Consider the following 20514-nt stretch of genomic DNA (forward strand, 5'->3'; position numbering starts at 1 on the left):
CTAAAAGCCAAATAAATGTGTTAATATGATTCCAGGTAAAAGAAAATAATTCTCACTTATTCAAATACTTGGGTGCCTACTGTTAGCTACTCTGGATGCCAACACAAATGGCTTGTTAATTGAATGGTATTACCATCTTAGACACATTTCCACCCTCCAAATAAGAAACAATTTAATAAAAAAAAAAAAAAAACATTTTAACACTGTGTATGGGCAACTTTTACTTTATAAACCTCACTTCAGGAACTCATCATTGGTTAGAAATAGGTGCCTTGGGACATCTGGGTGGCTCAGCGGTTTGGCACCTGCCTTTGGCCCAGGACATGATCCTGGAGTCCCAGGATCAAGTCCCACATCGGACTCCCTGCATGGAGCCCGCTTCTCCCTTTCCCTATGTCTCTGCATCGCTTTCTCCCATGTCTCTCATGAATAAAGAAATAAAATATTTTTAAAAAAACAAACAAAAGAAATGGGTGCCTTAAAAATGGAAGCACCCCCCACTAGGTATGTCAACTAAAAAGGCAAAAGGTAAATTACATATAGACTCTGGCACACACTAGCTATAATCCACCCCAACAACTTTTCTCCCATCCTAGAAAGCTTGTGAAAAGAGGCCAAGGAAAACCTTGTGTCTACTCAACTTAATTTTTAGGTGTATCATTTGTCATTAAGGTAATTCACATTTAGTACAAACTACTTGCAATATACTTCAAAATTCTGTCATCATTGAGAACTCCATCCTCCTAGAGATCTTGAGTGATTCTTGAATCCATCTTCCAAATGCATGTGAAATTAGGACTAGGTTTAAACCATACACTGGGGCAGCCCCAGTGGCCCAGCGGTTTAGCGCCACCTTCAGCCCGGGGTGTGATCCTGGAAACGCGGGATCCAGTCCCACGTCAGGCTCTCTGCATGGAGCCTGCTTCTCCCTCTGCGCCTCTCTCTCTCTCTCTCTCTCTCTTCTCTCATGAATAAATAAAATCTTTTAAAAATATAAAAAAATAAACCATACACTGAATACCAAAAGAAAAGCTAGATTTAAGGTACCGCAACAAAGAGGATCCTCTGACACCAAACATGTTTCTCCTGCTGCTCAGAGCTATAGATCTGAAAAATGCTAAAGTAGTAAACAAGTGAAGCAAGTACAGAAGTAGTAAGTTTGACTAAATGGAGCAATCACAACAAGACAAGCTAACGTGTTATGAACAATTATAAGCAAAATATAAGCAAAAACAGACACTATGACCTCAGAAGTATAACTCTAGATCTTAAAGGGTATTTGCCTGGAAACAAATCTTGCAAAAGAATAACTCATATCCTCTGCTAGGAGTATACAACTTACCCTTTCTCCTTCACACTCTAGCTCCCAAGGTCAAAACTATAAACTTGCTTGTTTTCCCACAAGAATAATTTTCTGATTCTGATCAGGAGTTTGCAGGAGTTCCACATCATCACAGATACCACTCATCTAAAACCAGCCTCAAAACTAACTATAAAGTCTGTAAAAGATCTAAGGCTCTGGAAAAGGTGTTTTCCAACAAAGTCAAAGAAAGGTTTGTGTGCCCCAAGAGAGGGTGTGGAGACAGAGGTTAGACAATCTCCACCTCTGAGCAGTTTTGAAGGTGGTGTACAGTGCTTCCTGAAGAAAACTGCAAAATGGTAATCACAAATCAAACTGGAGCCTATCTGCAAAAAGAGAACATCCCGTTCAAAACACAGAATGTAAGTGCACACCTAAGTAGATTGGCTATATCCATATTGCCATGAGACAGGGAGGCAGCACTGGATGATGTCTCCTAAGAAGGTGAATACAGTTCCACCGTCACTTGCACCAAGAAGTCCATCAAGTGTTTACTCATGAAGACACAACATACCACAAATGGAGACTCAAATCATTTTTGATCTTCATGAATAACTTCAAAGAGCTTTTAAAGGCATACTGAGGGACTCTCAGACACAATTTTTCCAGTCTCAGAAGTCCTAATTTACCTTTAGCAGAGCCTCCAGAAAAAAGGATTCTCCTGGGACACCTGGGTGGCTCAGTGGTTAAGCATCTGCCTTTGGCTCAGGGCGTGATCCCAGAGTCCTAGGGTCCTAGGATCGAGTCCCGTACTGGGCTCCCCGCAGGGAGCATGCTTATCCCTCTCCCTATTTTTCTGCCTCTCTCTCCATGTCTCTCATGCATAAATAAAATCTTAAAAAAAAAATTTCTCCTACCTTTTTTCTGACCCATATAGGGGGTATAGTTATATATCCTTCCATCAGTTACTTCTGTTGAAGGTCACACAAAATTGAAACTGCCCTCATATCCCTCCACCAATGCAAAAATTCGTGAGTACTACAGAATTTTGAACTGGAAGCCAAAGGCTTCTTTATTACTAAGAATGAGAGCTAAGCCAAACCCAACCCTGCTTTAGGCACACATGTGCATTACACACACACACAAAACAAAAGTAGCTGAAGAGTGAATGTGAGGGATAGAAGATTCAATGATGACAAATGCCTATTACCTTATTTGAGGGAAGGAGACTGAATACACCGAAATTATACTTCTCCAGTTATAGCTAGTTATAATAAATAGGTAAGAATACCAGAATTGGGGGTGGCTCAATTAAGTGTCCAACTCTTGGTTTTAGCTCAGGACATGATCTCATGGTTGTGAGACTGAGCCCCACTCAGGCTCCTTGCTCTGCATAGAATCTGCTGGAAATTCTTTCTCCCTCTCCCTCTGCCATCCCATTGCTCATGCGCAAGTTCTCTACCTAAAATAAATCTAGGGCAGCCCAGGGGACTGTTTAGCACCGCCTTCAGCCCAAGGCCTGATCCTGGAGACCAGGGATCAAGTCCCACATCAGGCTCCCTGCTTTTCCCTTTGCCTGTGTCTCTGCCTCTCTCTCTCTCTCATGAATAAATAAATAAATTTTTAAATAAATAAAAATTTAAAAAACAGAATACTGTAATAACTACAACCACAGTTCTAGATCATCATTTATTTGACATGCATAAGAAATGGGGCAAGTTATCAAAATATTAGCTATGACAACCAAAAACATCACTTAAAAAGAAAAACAAACAAAAACACAACAGGTACATAACCTCGAGCACAGAAATTCCACCATAAATTTGATCCTAAGTCATACACACACACGCACACACACACACACACATTTCAGCAGTTTAAAACTTGGAAAAAGCTAGATGCTCAACAATAGGGAGGTGATTAAATAAATGATGGCATAGCCACATCTGATTTTAATGAAAGAATTACAAATCTGCATGTAAAATAAAAAGAAAAAGAAAAGAAAAAATAAAAAGAAATGGTCATTATTAATTTTATTTACCTATTTTTAAATAGAAGTATAGTTGACACAAAATGTTACATTAGTCAGGTGCACAACTCAGTAATTCAACAATTCTAGTTATGTTGTGCTTGCAAGTATAGCTATCACCTGGCACCCAAAGCTATTACAATACCACTGACTTCATTATATTTTACTTTTAAAAAGGACACAAAATGTTACATCACATAAGTGTTGTATTTTAAAACTATGTGTCTGCATATATATAGAGAGACCTATGTAGGCTCAAAATAACTATCGTTTTTCCTTTCTGCTCATCTCAATTTTCTTTTTTTTTTTTTTTTAAGATTTTATTTATTCATGTGAGACAGAGAGAGAGAGAGATGCAGAGACACAGGCAGAGGGAGAAGCAGGCTCCACGCAGGGAGCCCAACGTGGGACTCAATCTCGGGTCTCAAGGATCACACCCTGGGCAAAGGTGGCGCCAAACTGCTGAGCCACCCGGGCTGCCCTCATCTTAATTTTCTAAAAATTTTTACAATTATCTTTTTTTTACAAAAATGGTACTATTTTGAATTGTGACATTTACTTAAGTTTTCTTTTTGATAAAAATTTAGAATAGGAAACAAGGTACCAAAGATCTGGATTTTACTAAATGAAAAGAGAAGACTTCTCTCAGGACCTATGTGATCCAAGTCTTCAATTCTTTGTATCTTGTCTCTGTAGCAAGCATTTCCATGCCTATTCAACCTGACAATTACTTTCAACAAAACCCAGATTTTATAATCTAAGTCCATTACATCACATTCTTGTACTCAAGGGAGGCCCAGATGGATCTTTCACACTGGATTGGGCACCAGGAACTGATGGCCTCGTTCCAAAGTACAAAGCCACCATCTGTAGCCTTCTGTTAATCCTCTCCATCTCATGTGTCCTGTCCCTGATTCTTATTGTATACCCATTGCACAAGGAATCCAGATCTGCCTTCCAGGTGTCTCTTCTCATAAGGCAGATAGAAAGAGAATATTTTTAAAATTTATATATGTATTTTTTTATTGTTGAAGTTTGATTTGCCAACATATAGTTTAACACCCAGTGCTCATCCCATCAAGTGCCCTCCTCAGTGCCTATCATCCTGTAAAAAGAGAATATTAAAGTAACCCTCAAAGCAATACCTTCACACTATTCTCTTAAACCAAAAATATTACTTTGTGCCTATGATAAAACAGAACTCATAAACACAAAACAATGAGAAAATGTTCAAGGCTCACCCTACTATTTAATGCTAGGCTTGGTGATCTTGGATCTAACCCCAACTCAATCCACTAACTTATTGTATAACCTTGGGCAATGTCCTCATCTGTAAACTGAGTCCAAACTTAATTATCGCTCACATTCTTTCTAGCTCTTACTTTCTGAAGCTCTAGAAACAATAGATCAGGAAAAGGAAAGACAAATGTTGGCTTTCAGAATGTGTTACAAATTACCTACGAGCAAACAAGGAAGATTTAAAAACCAAGTGAACCGGGAAAGGGAAGAAAGTCTCCAGTCAATAAGAAACCTATTCTCATTACATAATCACAAAGTAAACAAAACTACACTCTTCTCCCTTGCATTAGAGAAATCCTGCAGACTATTGTCATTAAAGGGGAACAATAGCTTAGAAAAACATTTACATACTTACTCAATGTCTACTATATGTAAATAAGCTCTTTACTAGGCACAGTTAAAATTACAAAAATGCATAATACAGTCCCTGCTTTTAGGAAACTTTATTTCATTCATTCATTCCATGAATATTTACTGAGCACTTACTATATGCACAATTTCATGTCTTGGGGGATCGAGAGTGAATAGGATAGACCACATCCTTGTCCAAATGAACACTCAGTCTTAGGGGGGAAACAGTCAAGGAAGTATACAAAAACAACTGCAAAAAAAGAAAATTGTAAAGAGCAATACGACAGAATGACAAGAGGAGATATAGGGGTAACTACTTTAAACCAGTGATCACAATCAACAGAATGTTAACAATTACCAAAGCTCAGTGATGGGAATTCTTCTCTCTATAATGTTTACTTTAGAGCACCTGGGTGGCTCAGTTGGTGAGCATCTGCCTTTGGCTCAGATCATGATCCCAGGGTCCTGCTCCCTGCCTGGAGCCTGATTCTTCTTCCTCTGCCTGTGTCTCTCTCTATACCTCATGAATAAATAAATAAAATCTTTTTAAAATTTACTTTAAATTTCCAAAACAAGCCATAGATAGGTAAGATGACCATGGAAGGTTTCAGTGAGATGACATCTGAGCTAAGACTTGAACACTAGTAACAGGCCATGTTCTTCCATGCCTTCAGGATAGAGGAGACAGCTGCTGCAAGGCCCGAAGGAGATCAGAGCTTTTATGAGAAAAAAAGCTGATGTGACTAGACCAAGTGCTAGAGAGAAACAGTTCAAGGCAAGGCTGTGAATGAAGAAAACTTTTTCAGGGAATTTACTAAGCAATGGTAAGGAATTTAGAATTTATTATAAATGCATGAAGCTACTGGAGGATTTTAAGTAGGAATGAAAATACAAAATATATTTGATTTTGATTTTTCATATTGAAAAGCAATAGAAGTTAGGTGCTAAATCAGGTAACCCAAAATATATTTAATAATTGGATGAATTTAAAATTTTTTTAAAGATTTTATTTATTTGACAGAGAAGAGAAAGTGAGCACAAGCTGGGGGGCACCAGAGGGAGAGGAAGAAGCAGGCTCCTCATTGAGCATGGAACCCAATGTGGGACTCAGGGATCATGACCTGAGCTTAAAACAGACACTTAACCAACTGAGCCACCCAGGTGCCCTGGGTGAATTCAAATTTGAGGTGTCTTTATCTCCTTAATAACTTTGTTAAAGCTGAAATTGAAATTGGTTTCTAATTCCAAGCATATGAATCCAGGACACTTAATTCAAGTACCTGAAAAAGATGGCTCAGAAGCATCCTGGGGGGACACCTAGGTGGCTCAGCAGTTGAGCGTCTGCCTTCGCTCAGGTTGTGATCCTGGGGTCCTGGGATGGAGTCCCACATCGGGTTCCTTGCTGGAAGCCTCTTCTCCCTCTATGTCTTTGTGTTTGTCTATGTGTGTCCTCATGAATAAATAAAATCTTAAAAAAAAAAGAAGACGACGACGAAGACGAAGACAGAAGAAGAATGGCAGGGGCACCTGGGTGGTTTAATCAGTTAAGTATCTGCCTTTGTGACTCAGGTCATGATCCCAAGGTCCTGGGATTGATTGAGCCTCAGCATTGGGTTCCTGGCTTGGTGGGACACCTGCTTCTCCCTCTCCCTGCTACTCATCCTGCTTGTGCACAAGCTCGCTCACTCTCTCTGTCAAACAAACAAATAAATAAATAAATAAAATCTTTTAAAAGGAAAAAGAATGTCATTCTGGCTACTTTGACAGCTGTCACATAAAGAGGTAAATTAAGGCTTAAGACAAATGAATGACTTGCCCAAATCACATAGATAAGAGGAAAAACAGGGAAGCTGGAAAATGAAGTCCAGTTCTTGATTTCTTGTCCAGTGTTCTTTCCAAAGCATCATTAAAAAAGCAAACATAAAAGTAACTTAGAACCTATAAAGACAGAAAACAAAGTAGTGGTGGTTGCCAGAGGCTGGGGGCAGGAGGAAATGAAAAGTGACCTTTTAATGGGTATAGAGTTTCCTTTTGCAGTGATAAAAATGTCTTGGAACTAGACAGAGATGACAGATGAACAACATATTAAAATTACTAAATGCCATTTAGTTGTACATTTTAAAATGGTTATTGGGTTAATTTTACCTCACTATATAATGATTTATAAGTAACATGTATTTGGTTATTCAGATAACAAAAATATATTTTTCAGATATGTCTGCTCTTCATCCACAGTTCCTGAAAAGCTTCGATCCAATAAGGTGGCATGGGTGTCTTGTTACTAATGAAGGTGACTTTTGGACTCCACCCAAGGGCAGGAACTCCCTGCCAGGAGGCAAAATCATGTGATGAAGAGACTGCAACTTTCAGCCCCACCCCAGCCCCCACCTCCAGGAAAGGGAAAGGGGCTCAGACTGAATCAAACAATGGCCAATCATGACCAAGCAATGAAGCTTCCATTTAAAATCCAAAAGGACTGGGTTCAGGGGTGCCTGGATGGCTTAATCATTTAAGGGGCAGATTCTTTGATTTCGGCTCAGGTCATGACCTAAAGGTTGTGAGAACTAGCGCCACATCAAGCCTGCTTGGGATTCTCTCTCCCCTTCCCCACTAGTGTGCACTCTCTAAAAAAATAAACAAAACAAAAAAACGAAAATGACTGGGTTCAGAGCTTCCAGACTGGTGAACACCTGGAGATGTGGGGAACATGGCATGACCGGATAAAGTATAGAAGCTCTGTGCCTGTTTCCTTATACCTTGCCTTATGTATCTCTCCAACTTTGCAGTGATCTGTATCCTTTAACATATCGTTTAATAAACCGGTCAATGTGTTACCCTGAGTTCTATGAGCTGCTCTAACACATGAACAGAACCTAAGGAGAGAAGATCCTGGGAACCTCTGGTGTACAGCCAGTTGGTAAGAAGTAGAGATAACAACCTGGACTTGCAACCGGCATCTGAAGTCCAAGGTGGAAGTTGTTGGAAACTCCAACCCATAGCCAGGTCAGAGGCACAAGGTAACAGCCTGGGGCTCACAACTGGCATATGAAGCAGAAGATGGGGAGGAGTCTTATAGGACTGAGCTCTTAACCTGTGATCTGATGCCATCTCCAGGTAGAGAGTGTCAGAATTGGGTTGAATTCTCAGACAACCCCTCTGCCACATTGGAATTAGATCTGGGAAATCAAAAATTGAGCTGGTGTCAGGAGAGGATACCTCCATTTTAAAAGTAAACTTAAAGAGAGCAAATGTGATGACAAGATTGCATAAGTCATTAAAGCAGAGTTTTGTAGGTCCACGTTCTAATCAAAACTCAAAATAGGGGTGCCTGGGTGAACGGTTGGTTGGGTGTTCGACTTTTGGTTTCGGCTCAGGTCATGATTTCAGGGTCCTGGGATGGAGCCCCAGGTTGGACTCTGTGCTCAGCATGGAGTCTGCCTGAGATTCTTTCCCTCTCCCTCTGCCCCTCTTGCTCATGCTGTCTGTCTCTCTGATATATATTAATAAATACTTTTCTAAAAAACCCTCAAAATAAAGTGAATTAGTTTAAGTCTGGCAATATTGGTATTTTGAGGTAGAGGATTATTTTGTTCTGGGGAGCTGTCCTACGCATTAAAGGATATTTGACAATATCACTGGCTTGTACCCACTGGATACCAGTGGCCTCCCTGCCAACTTGTGACAACTAAAAATGTCTCCAGATACTGCCTTAGTCCTCTGAGGGGTAAAGAATCCCTTGTTGGGAATCACTGTTAGACAACTGCTTAACTTTTTTGTATCTTAATTTCCCCAACCATCAATTGCACATCTGTAAAATGAGGTTGAAAGGTGTTATCTTATTCAAAGTCTCTTCCAATTTTGCAATTCTAGTCCATAGTTTGTTCATCATCTATTTATAATCCAATGCAGCAGACTTCTCTTTTACCAACCTTACTCTGGGTCTTACCAGACTGTTGCAAGCATATGATGAAATGACCAAGGAAATGTCTTTACACTGAAATCTCAAGGACAGTAAGCCTGGCTTTGATGAGGATTCACCTCAAATTTCTATCCAAAAGAAGTACTGGTATAAAAGCTTTTCCCTTAAGAGCCAAGAACACTGTTAATAAATGAATGCTCAAGTTGTCAGAGGACTATAGTTTCTGAACCTACATTTTTGTCCATTTGTATTTAATATGCCTATTAAATAAATAAGTTACCTCTCCTGAACTTGACTGAAACATCTGCTTCTTCATCTTAACAGAGTTTTCAAAGATTTTAAGTTTCTCAACTTTCATAGAATACCCCAGAGGTTTATGGGCAATAAAGGGTTAATTTAATTGGTTCCATGTATGCTCAAAGAATTACAAGCAACTTCATTTAATTATTAAGTAGTCAATTGGGTAATCTCTATGAATGATTAGTACTCTAATGAAATAATGTCTTCCAGTTCAAAGCTGTCATTCCAATCAGGAAACGGCTCTGCAACTAAAAGACAGAGCTGACAGTATCTCCAAACACTCATGCCATGAATTTGGGGAAAGGGAAATGAACCCATTTTGTATTTCACCCTTTGTACTCAAAGATTTTAAAAGTTCCTGTATTGACATTATAAAGCACTCCAATCAAAAATAGAATACACATTCTTCTCAAGTGCACATAGAACATTTAATAAGAGAAACCAGATTCTGGGCCATTAAAACAAATCTCCATGAATTTAAAAAGGATGCTAGTCATATAAAGTTATCTTGTCTGACCAAACTGGAATTAAATCAGACATCAACAGAAAGTACTGGGAAAAAAACCTCAAATATCTGAAAACTAAATAACATACTTCTAAGTAACCCACAGATACAGGAGAAATCACAAGGGAAACAATGAAAACCAGAATGTTTTTCCCTAGAGTGAGGAATAAGACACGGTTGTCTGCTCTGGCCACTTCTGTTAGACATTTTATGGGAAGTTCTAGACAGTGCAATATGGCAAGAAAAAGAAATGAGGTATCCAGAACGGCAAAAAGAAGCAAAGTGTCCTATTCACGGGTAATAATGATCACCTATGTAAAAAAAGCTGCTAAAAGAGATGAGTTTGGAAAGATTACAGAATACTGGGAGTGCCTGACTGGCTGAGTTGCTGGAGTGTGCACCTAATGATCTTGGGTTTTTAAGTTCAAGCTCCATATTTGGTGGAGAGATTACTTGAAAATCTTTAAAAAAAAAAAAAAAAAAAAAGGTTCCAGAATATAAAACCAATATACAAAACTCAACCGTATTCTTATACACTAGCAAAGAACAAACAGAATTTTGAAAAATGTACAAAAACATAAAAACGTATGAAATGCTTCACAATAAACCTACCAAAAGACAAAAGAGACCTAAACAATGAAAAATACTGCTTTTCTGTGAGAAATTAAAGAAAACCTAAACAAATGGAGAGAGATACATTTTCATGGGCCAGAAGATTATAAATACTACTACTGCGTTCACTTTCCACAATTGATATATACATTCAACACAATCCCAATCAAAATCAAGGCAGGCTTTTTTAATAGAAACTGATAAACTAACTCTCAAATTTATATATAAATGCAAAAAATATAAAATAACCAAAACAAGGGATTCCTGGTGGCTCAGCAGTTGAGCGCCTGCCTTTGGCTCAGGGCATGATCCCGGGGTCCCGAGATTGAGTCCCACCACTGGGTCCCGCATTGAGCATCCCCTGCATGGAGCCTGCTTGCTTCTCTCTGTGTCTCCCACAAGTAAATAAAATCTTTGGGCATCCTGTGTGGCTCAGCAGTTTAGCACTGCTTTCAGGCCAGGGCATGATCCTGGAGACCCAGGATCAAATCCCACATCAGGCTCCCTGCATGGAGCAGCTTCTCCCTCTCCCTCTGTCTGTCTCTCTCTCTCTCTCATTCAAATAAATAAATAAAATCTTTAAAAATAAAATAACCAAAACCACTGAAAATGAACAGCAGAGTAAAAATTACTAACATTAGTTAAGACTTATTACAAAGCTACTACAGTTATTATAGTTTATTACAAAGCTACAAACAATGTTGTATAGGCCTACAAATAAATTGAAAATAACCTTAAACTTTCAGCGGTTGAGCGCTGCCTTCAGCCCAGCATTGAGTACCATATCGGGTTCCCTGCATTGAGCCTGCTTCTCCCTCTGCCTGTGTTTCTGCCTCTCTTTCTGTGTCTCTCATGAATAAATAAATTTTTTAAAAATCTAAAAAAAAAAAGAAAGAAAATGAAAATAACATGAACAGTCCAGAAATTAGTTTATACACACACACACACATACAGGTGACTGATCTTTGACAAAAGTACATAGACAATTCAGCAGGTAAAGGATGGCCTATTCAACAAATAGTGTTAGAAAACATGCAAAATAATAATAATAATAATAATAATAATAATAATAATAATAATAAAAACCTCTCCTAAAACCAAAAATTTTAAGACTTTTAAAAAAAAAATTAAAGATTTTATTTACTAGGAGGACAGGGGAGGAAAAGTGAGTGAGAGCAAAAGAGCAAGGGAAGGGAGAAGCAGACTCCCTGCTGAGCCAAAGGCAGATAGATATTTAACCCACTGAGCCATCCAGGCACCCCTAAACCCAGAAACTTTGATCAAAATCTCACACCATATGCAAAATATCGACTCGAAATGGTTCACAGACCTAAAAATAAAACCTAAAACAATAAAACTTCTAAAAGGAAATATATGAGAAAACCTTTGTGACTCTGAGTAATGACGATGTCTTAGATATGATAATAAAAGCACAACTATAAAAGAATAAATTGATAAATTAGAAGTCATCAAAACTTAAAATTCTTTTTTTTTCAAAACTTAAAATTCTGAAAAGAAAACCTACAGGCGGAGAAAAAAATGTATATAAAAATTGTATTTCTGAGGGACTTATATCCATAATATATAAGTAACTTAATAAACTATCCAGTTTTCTAAATGGGCAAGGGAGCTTAGAAATTCCACAAAAATATGTGATTAGCTATCAAATACATAAAAAGTTGCTGGACATCATTAGCATTAGAGAGATATAAATCAAAGCCACAATGAAATACAACTTCATACCTAAAATGACAATGACAAGTACTGATGATAATGTGGAGACACTGGAACTCTTATACATTTCTGTTGAGATAAACTGGTACAGCCACTTTGGTAAACAAGTTTGGCAGTTTATTTAAAAAGTTAAACATAACTCCAATCCTACTCCTAGGTACATAACCCAAAGAAAATACATGACCACGCAAATACTTATTAGCAAATACAGCTATTATTCATAACAGCCAAAAAGTAGAAACAACCCAAATGCCCACCATCTGATAAAATGGATCCATACAATAGAATGCTGTTCAGCCAGAAAGTATTCAAAAAAACAATAAATGAAGGCATGTTTAAACATAGGAGTCGACCTAAAAAAAAAAAATCCCAATGGCAAAATCAAGAACAATTTGAGCAAGAAAAAAAAAAAGTATTAGATTAAAACCCACAGACTAAATGGAACACCCATGAGTCTATACTGATGACAATAACAGACTAATAAGCGGAAATAATAACTAAATGTGATGTGGCATGCAGGATTTAAACCTGAAACAAAAAGACACTAGGGGAAAACTGCTGGTGTCTGAATAAAGTTTGGTGTCCAAATAAAGTTTGTAGTTAATAATATTGTAATAAAATTAATAGCTTAGTCTTGACAAATGTGCCATGGCTGTATAAGATTAGACTTTAGGGAAGCTGGGTAAAGGGTATACAGCAGGAGTCAGCAAGCTATAGACCACAGGCCAAATTCAATCTGCCAACTGTTTTTATAAATAAAAGTGTTTTTAAAAATTTTATCTATTTATTTACTCATGAGAGACACACACACACAGAGGCAGAGACACAGGCAGAAGAGAGAAGCAGGTTCCACACAGGGAGCCCAATGTGGGACTCCATCCCAGTACTCTAGGATCACGCCCTGGGCCGAAGGCAGACGCTCAACCGCTGAGCCACCCAGACGTCCCTATAAATAAAATTTTACTGGGGGATCCCTGGGTGGCTCAGCGGTTTAGCTCCTGCCTTGGGCCCAGGGTGTGATCCTGGAGTTCCAGGATCAAGTCCCACATCGGGCTCCCTGCATGGAGCCTGCTTCTCCCTCTGCCTGTGTCTCTGCCTCTCTCTTTCTGTGTCTCTCATGGATAAATAAATAAAATCTTTAAAAAAATTTTTTTTTACTGGAACACAGCAATGCTCATTCATTTACTCAGTATCTATGGCTACATTGATGGAACTGAGTACTTCAAGAAAGATCACCTGGTTCACAAGCCTGAAATATTTTCTACCCAGTTCTTTACAGGAGAAGTTTGCTGACCCCCTAATTCACATGAACTCTCTGTATTGTCATTACAACTTTTCTGTAAATCTAAAATGATTCTAAAATTAAGTTTTCTTTTTTTTTTTTTTTAATTTTTTATTTATTTATGATAGTTACAGAGAGAGAGAGAGGGGCAGAGACACAGGCGGAGGGAGAAGCAGGCTCCATGCACCGGGAGCCTGATGTGGGATTCGATCCTGGGTCTCCAGGATCGCGCCCTGGGCCAAAGGCAGGCGCCAAACCGCTGCGCCACCCAGGGATCCCAAATAAATTTTTATTTATTTATGATAGTCACACAGAGAGAGAGAGAGGCAGAGACACAGGAAGAGGGAGAAGCAGGCTCCATGCACCGGGAGCCCGACGTGGGATTCGATCCCGGGTCTTCAGGATCGCGCCCTGGGCCAAAGGCAGGCGCTAAACCGCTGCGCCACCCAGGGATCCCTAAGTTTTCTTTTTTAAGTTAAAAGTTGACCTACCATACAATCTAACCATTCTACTTCTAAGTATTTACTCAAGAAAAATGAAAGCACTTATCCAAAGAACGGCACATAAATGTTCATTAATAGATGAACTGGATAAGCAAATTATGGTACATCCACAAAGTGGAACAATAATCAGCAATATAAAGAAATGAACTATTGACACATTCTACAACATGAATGAATCAAATCTCAAACTAATTATGCGGAGTGGATGTAGAGCAATCCCCCCAAAAAGTACATACTGCATGATTCCATTTATATCAAACTTTGGGAAATGCAAACTAACATACAGTGGCAGAAAACAGAGTGTTACCTGGGAAAAGGGCAGTAGTAAAGATAAGTAAAGATTACAAAGGATTACAAGGGCCACTCGTGCGTGAGGCGAGCGGAGCCAGGGTCGAGAGCTGAGGCCGAACTCGGGATCTGACAAGATGGCCGGGCTGCCCCGCAGGATTATCAAGGAGACCCAGCGCTTGCTGGCAGAACCAGTTCCTGGCATTAAAGCAGAACCAGATGAGAGCAACGCCCATTATTTTCATGTGGTCATTGCTGGCCCCCAGGATTCCCCCTTTGAGGGAGGGACTTTTAAACTGGAACTATTCCTTCCAGAAGAATACCCGATGGCAGGCCCTAAAGTACGTTTCATGACCAAAATTTATCATCCTAATGTAGACAAGTTGGGAAGAATATGTTTAGATATTTTGAAAGATAAGTGGTCCCCACTGCAGGTCTGCACAGTTCTGCTATCGATCCAGGCTTTGTTAAGTGCTCCCAATCCAGATGATCCGTTAGCAAATGATGTAGCAGAGCAGTGGAAGACCAACAAAGCCCAAGCCATAGAAACAGCTAGAGCATGGACTAGGCTATATGCCATGAATAATATTTAAAATCGATCTGATCATCAAGTGTGCATCACTTCTCCTGTTCTGCCAAGACTTCTTCCTTTTTTGTTTGCATTTAATGGACACAGTCTTAGGAACATTACAGAATAAAAGCCCAGACATCTTCAGTCCTTTGGTGATTAAATGCACATTAGCAGATCTATGTCTTGTCCTGATTCACTGTTGTAAAGCATGAGCAGAGGCTAGAAGTACCATCTGGATTGTTGTGAAACGTTTAAAAGCAGTGGCCCCTCTCTGCTTTTATTCATTTCCCCCATCATGGTTTAAGTATAAAGCACTGTGAATGAAGGTAGTTGTCAGGGTTAGCTGCAGGGGTGTGGGTGTTTTTCTTTATTATTATTTTTGAGGAGGAGAGGTAGTTTTATTTTAATTTTATGGGCTCCTTTCCCCCCTTTTATGGTGATCTAATTGCATCGGTTAAAAGCAGCTAACCAGTTCTTTAGAATATGCTTCTCTAGCCAAGTCTAACTTTATTTAGACGCTGTAGATGGACTAGCTTGATTATTTGAACCAAAATGGGAACATTAAACAAACATTACAGCCCTCACTAATAACACTGTGACTTTGCTGTCAAGAGTAGAATCCTTCCTTCAAGAAAAAGCTTGTGACCATTTTGTATGGCTTGTCTGGAAACTTCTGTAAATCTTATGTTTTAGTAAAATATTTTTTGTTATTCTAAAAAAAAAAAAGGATTACAAGGAACTCTTGGGGATCATGGGTATGTTCACTCTTTTGATTGCGATGATGATGTACAAGTGTCTACAGAGGCCAAAACTTATCAAATTGTACATATAGGTGTATATACATGCAGTTTATTGTATATCAATTATACATCCATCAATAAAGTTTTAAAAGAAAATTGATAAAATACTCTTCTAATCTTCCAATCTCAAGCAGTGGTATGGAGAAATTAACTAATCCATCAACAAAATCTCTTTAACTGCCAATTTCTGTAATCCACTCTTTCCTTCCTCCAGAATATATGTTGTTTAGAGAAGATGAGGGTCTTATTTTTTTTATAGATTTATTTATTAGAAAGAGTACGCACGTGCACACACACGCACAATGGGGGGCAGAAGAAGGGGGAGGAGAACCGTAAACAGGTTCCACGTCCAGTAAGGAGCCCAACCTGGGGTTTGACTGATCAAGGATCTTGAGACCATGATCTGAGCCAAAAACCAAGAGTTGGATGCTTAACCAACTGAACCACCCAAGCACCACCCCCCCAGAAGGTTTTAACTCCTAGCTCGTGATTAATAATTACACAGGTAATGACACAGATTATAATTACACAGGTAAGCTCGTTATTTACAGAACAAACTTCCTCTCCCTATCATCTGCCTTTAGAACAACCCCTTTGCTATCTCTGGTCTTCCCAGATTTACTGTCTTTCTTTATGCATCTAATCCCAGGAGAAAAGAAAATGGCAGCCAGCGCAGCAATCAGAATGTAGCTTTCTATCCTAGAGAATAAAAAAAAAGGAGTTGGGAGTTGGAACAGGCATACCTCGAAGACACGGCAGGTTCAATCCCAGGCTATCACAATAATGCATGTATCCCAATAAAGTGAGTCAAAGGAACTTTTTGATTTCCAGGTGCATAAAAAAGTTATGTTTATGCTATACCCTATTAAGTATACAATAATATCTATTAAGTCTATTAAGTATACAATAATATCACATCTTAAAAAACAATGTACACAACATAATTTAAAAATATTTTATTAATTACTATTTATTTTATTGCTTATTTTATGCTAACCATCATCCGAGATTTCAGCAAGTTATCTTTTTGCTGGTGGAGGGTCTTGCCTCCATGTTGATCGGGCTGCTGACTGATCAGGGTGGTGGCTGAAGGTTGAGGTGGCTGTGGCAATTCATTAGACAACAGTGAAGTATGCCAAACTGAATGACTCTTCCTTAACAAACTTATTTCTTTGTAGCTTGAGATGCTGTTTGATAGCATTTTACCCACAGAACTTCAAAAATAAATCCTGCGCATTATCAACTAAGTTTATACTGTCATTTCAACAATCTTCACTGCATCTTCACCCGGAGTAGATCCCATCTTAAGAAACCACTTTCTTTACTCCTCTGTAAGAAGCAACTCCTTATCCATTCCAGTTTTATCATGAGATTGTAGCAATTCAATCATATCTTCAGGCTCTACTTCTAATTATAATTCTCCTGCTCTTTCCACCACATCTGCAGCTCTTCCTCCACTGAAGTCCTGAACACTCAAAGTCATCCATGCCAAGACTGGAAACTTCTTCCAAACTCCTGTTCAGGTTATTTAGACCTCTTCCCATAAAGCACAGATGTTTTAAATGGCATCTAGAATGGTGAATCCTTTCCAGAAGGTTTTCAAACTTACTTTGTCCAGATGCATGAAAGAAACCGCTATTTATAGCAGCTGTAGCCTTATAAAGTGTTATTTCTTAAATAAGACGACTTAAAAGTTGAAATGCTTCTCTAACCACAGGCTGCAGAATAGACCTTGTGTTACCAGGCAGGAAAAGGACACTCCATCAAAGCTCTTAACTCACTGAGCAGCCAATTTTGAAAGGAATCTTTTGTTTTTCTGAGCAGATCTCAACTGTGGGTTTAAAATATTTAAACCATATTGTAAACAGATGTGCTGTCATCCAGGCTTTGTTGGTCTAATTACAGAGCACAGGTAGAAGAGATTTAACATAGTTCTTAAGGGGCCTGGGACTTTCTCGGGATGGTAAATGAGCACTGGCTTCAAAACAAAGTCGACAGCTGCATTAGCCCCTAACAGGAGAGTCAGCCTGCCTTTCCTCAGAAGCTTCCTTTTCAGGCCTGATTGACTCCTCCTCTCCAGCTATGAAAGTCCTAGATGGCATCTTCTTCCAACAGAAGATGCACTGAAAAGCTGTTATTCTCTTGTTAAGGTAGCCTCACTTATTAATAATCTCAGCTGGATAACTTGCTGCAGCTTTTACATCAGCAATTGCTCCTCTACCTTGCATTTTTGTACTATGCAGGCAGCTTCTTTCCTTAAACTTCATAAAACAACCTGTGCTAGCTTCAAACTCTTCTGCAGCTTCCTCATCTCTCTCAGCCTTTACACAGAACTGAAAGGTTAGGGCACTGCCCAGGATTAGGCCTTGGCTCAAGGGAATGTTGTGGCTGGTTTGATCCTCTAACCAGAGGACTGAAACAACTAAAATGTTCTCCATATCACCAACGGGACTGTTCTGCTTTCCTATTCACTGGAGTAGCACTTTTATTTTCCCTCAAAACATTTCCTTTGCATTTACAACTTGACTGTTTTGTACAAGAAACAGTTTTCAGTTTATCTTAGCTTTCAACATACCTTTCCTTACTAAGCTTAATCATTTCTAGCTTTTGTTTTAAAGTGAGAGACGTGGGACTCTTTCTTCCTTTCACTTGAAACCTTAAAGGCTGCTCTAGGGTTATTAATTGGCCTAACTTTAATATTGTTGTATCTTGGGACACCTGGGTGGCATAGTGGTTCAGCATTTGCCTCTGGCTCAGGGCATGATCCTGGTCCAGGATTCAAGTCCCACATCAGGCTCCCTGCAAGGAGCCTGCTTCTTCCTCTATCTCTCTGCCTCCCTCTGTGTGTGTCTCATGAATAAATAAAATCTTTTTTAAAAATTATATATATATATATATATATATATATATATATATATATATATATATATATATAGTTGTATTTCATGGAATAGGAAGGCCTGGAGGTAGAGATGAGGAAACAACCAGTCGGTGATGCAGCAGAACCCACACATTTATCCATTAAGTTTACCACCTTAGGGCAGCCCCAGTGGTGCAGCGGTTTAGCACCGCCTGCAGCCCAGGGCGTGATCCTGGAGACCCTGGATCGAGTCCCACGTCAGGCTCTCTGTATGATGCCTGCTTCTCCCTCTGCCTGTGTCTCTGCCTCTCTCTCTCTCTCTGTCTCTATGAATTAAAAAAAAAAAAAAAAGTTGCCACCTTAGGGGCACCTGGCTGGCTTAGTCAGCTGGGCATCTGCCTTTAGCTTGGGTCATGGTCCCAGGGTCCTGGGATTGGGAACCATGTCAGGCTCCCTGTTCAGCGAGGAGTTTGCTTCTCTCTTCACCCTCTGCCTTTCTGCCCACTTGTGCACGCATGTGTGCACTCTCTCTGTCAAATAAATAATCTTAAAAAAAAATAAGTCTGCCATCTTATACAGGCACAGTTCACAGAACCCCAAGACAATTACAGAAGCAACATCTAAGATCACAGATCACCATAACAAATAAACTAATGAAAGAGTTTAAAATATTGCAAGAATTACCAAAATATGACAAAAAGACACAAAGTGAGCAAATGATGCTGGAAAAATGGAGTGGCCTTACTTTACCACAAACCTTCAATTTGTAAGAAACACAGGATCTACAAAGTGCAATAAAACAAGGTATGCCTGTAGTCTCTAGCTACTTTTACTTCATACAGCTCCCCAGGGCCCCATAAACTTCAATACCACTAAGTTACTTTCCATGTTACTGTCCATCAGACACTATTACTACTTACCTACTCCACCACACCTCAATAATGGTTACCTGTCCTAAAGTTCTCCACTTCCCACACCCCTTTCTTTACTTTTATTATATACAAACCCCTCTTCCTCAGTCACTCAACCTGAGTTTGACATAAAAATTAAGGGTAACCCTAAGGATTACTTTGAAACTGCATTCAAGGGGAAAAGATCTGGATTTTTTTCATCTCCAAAGATAATAAATTTTTATAGAAAATTACGTAAATGAAACATCTGATACCCAAGTCACACTAAAATGTGTTTATTTTAGACGTCATCCCTGAATGTACTATGAAATTGCAGACATTGTTAATGCCTTCTGGAAGTTTAAAGGAAAATGAGGAAGTTCATACAAACATGGAAACCGGGATCCCTGGGTGGTTCAGCGGTTTAGCACCTGCCTTCAGCCCAGGGTGTGATCCTGGAGACCCAGGATCGAGTCCCACGTCGGGCTCCCTGCATGGAGCCTGCTTCTCCCTCTGCCCGTGTCGCTGCCTCTCTCTCTCTCTCTCTCTCTGTGACTATCATAAATAAAAAAATAAAAAAATAAATTTTTTTAAAAAAAAGAAAAAATAATTGCCACATGAGCATTAGCATGCCAGCATTAAATGCGGAGCCTCAAATTTAAAGACATGCTAAAAAATGTATTTCTTAAATTTTAAAATTTCTGAAGAAATGTTCTCTTAATTCAAACACTGGAAATTCAGAAAGGATGACTATATGAAAATTCATCTATTTTAGTAAAATCCACAATTTTCCACTCATGGTATACTCATTCACAAATATACTTATGTTGATCCTCCTACCTCAAATCACCATTTACCTCCACAATCCAAACCCTAAGCATCCTTCAGAAATACCTTGTCAGTGGAAGTCTAGGGTCTTAGAACCATAAAATGTTAGAGCTAAATGACAGCTTGCTTCAAATGAGAAAACTGAGTTTCATAGCAAGAAAGGGATCCGCCAAGATCAGAAAGCTAAAACTGAGAGGCCCAGGATCCAAACCTGGTTTTCTACCTGCTGAGTCTTTTGATACACCATTTAAATAGGCCTCCCTGTTTTCTGAACTTGACCAGCTCAGATTTCTGAGCACTGCGCCTCTCATACTTTCATGTGCACAGAAGTCACCTGGAAACTTTTGTTTAAATGCAGGGTCTGATTCTGCACATCAAGGATGAGGTCTGAGATTCTGCACTTTTAACAAGTTCACAGATGCTGCTGAGGCTGCGAGTCGAAG

The 20514-nt window shown here is 39.1% G+C and overlaps 2 protein-coding genes across 4 annotated transcripts in view; one reads left to right on the plus strand and one right to left on the minus strand.

The window, feature by feature from the left end:
- Positions 1-20514, minus strand: part of LOC121479965 (cat eye syndrome critical region protein 2) — a 170910-nt gene that overhangs the window by 123987 nt on the left and 26409 nt on the right. The gene's annotated exons all lie outside the window — the stretch shown is intronic.
- On the plus strand, positions 13765-15419 carry LOC121479966 (ubiquitin-conjugating enzyme E2 N-like). Its single transcript, XM_041736135.1, has one exon. It carries the CDS (start codon positions 14260-14262, stop codon positions 14713-14715), a length of 456 nt encoding a protein of 151 aa, XP_041592069.1. The 5' UTR covers positions 13765-14259; the 3' UTR covers positions 14716-15419.

The sequence above is a fragment of the Vulpes lagopus genome, chromosome 21, assembly GCF_018345385.1.
Source record: "Vulpes lagopus strain Blue_001 chromosome 21, ASM1834538v1, whole genome shotgun sequence".
Taxonomy (NCBI): Eukaryota; Metazoa; Chordata; class Mammalia; order Carnivora; family Canidae; genus Vulpes; species Vulpes lagopus.

Bases quoted from the DNA above. Each gene is read 5' to 3' on its own strand.
- LOC121479966 (XM_041736135.1), top strand. From the start codon at position 14,260: ATGGCCGGGCTGCCCCGCAGGATTATCAAGGAGACCCAGCGCTTGCTG.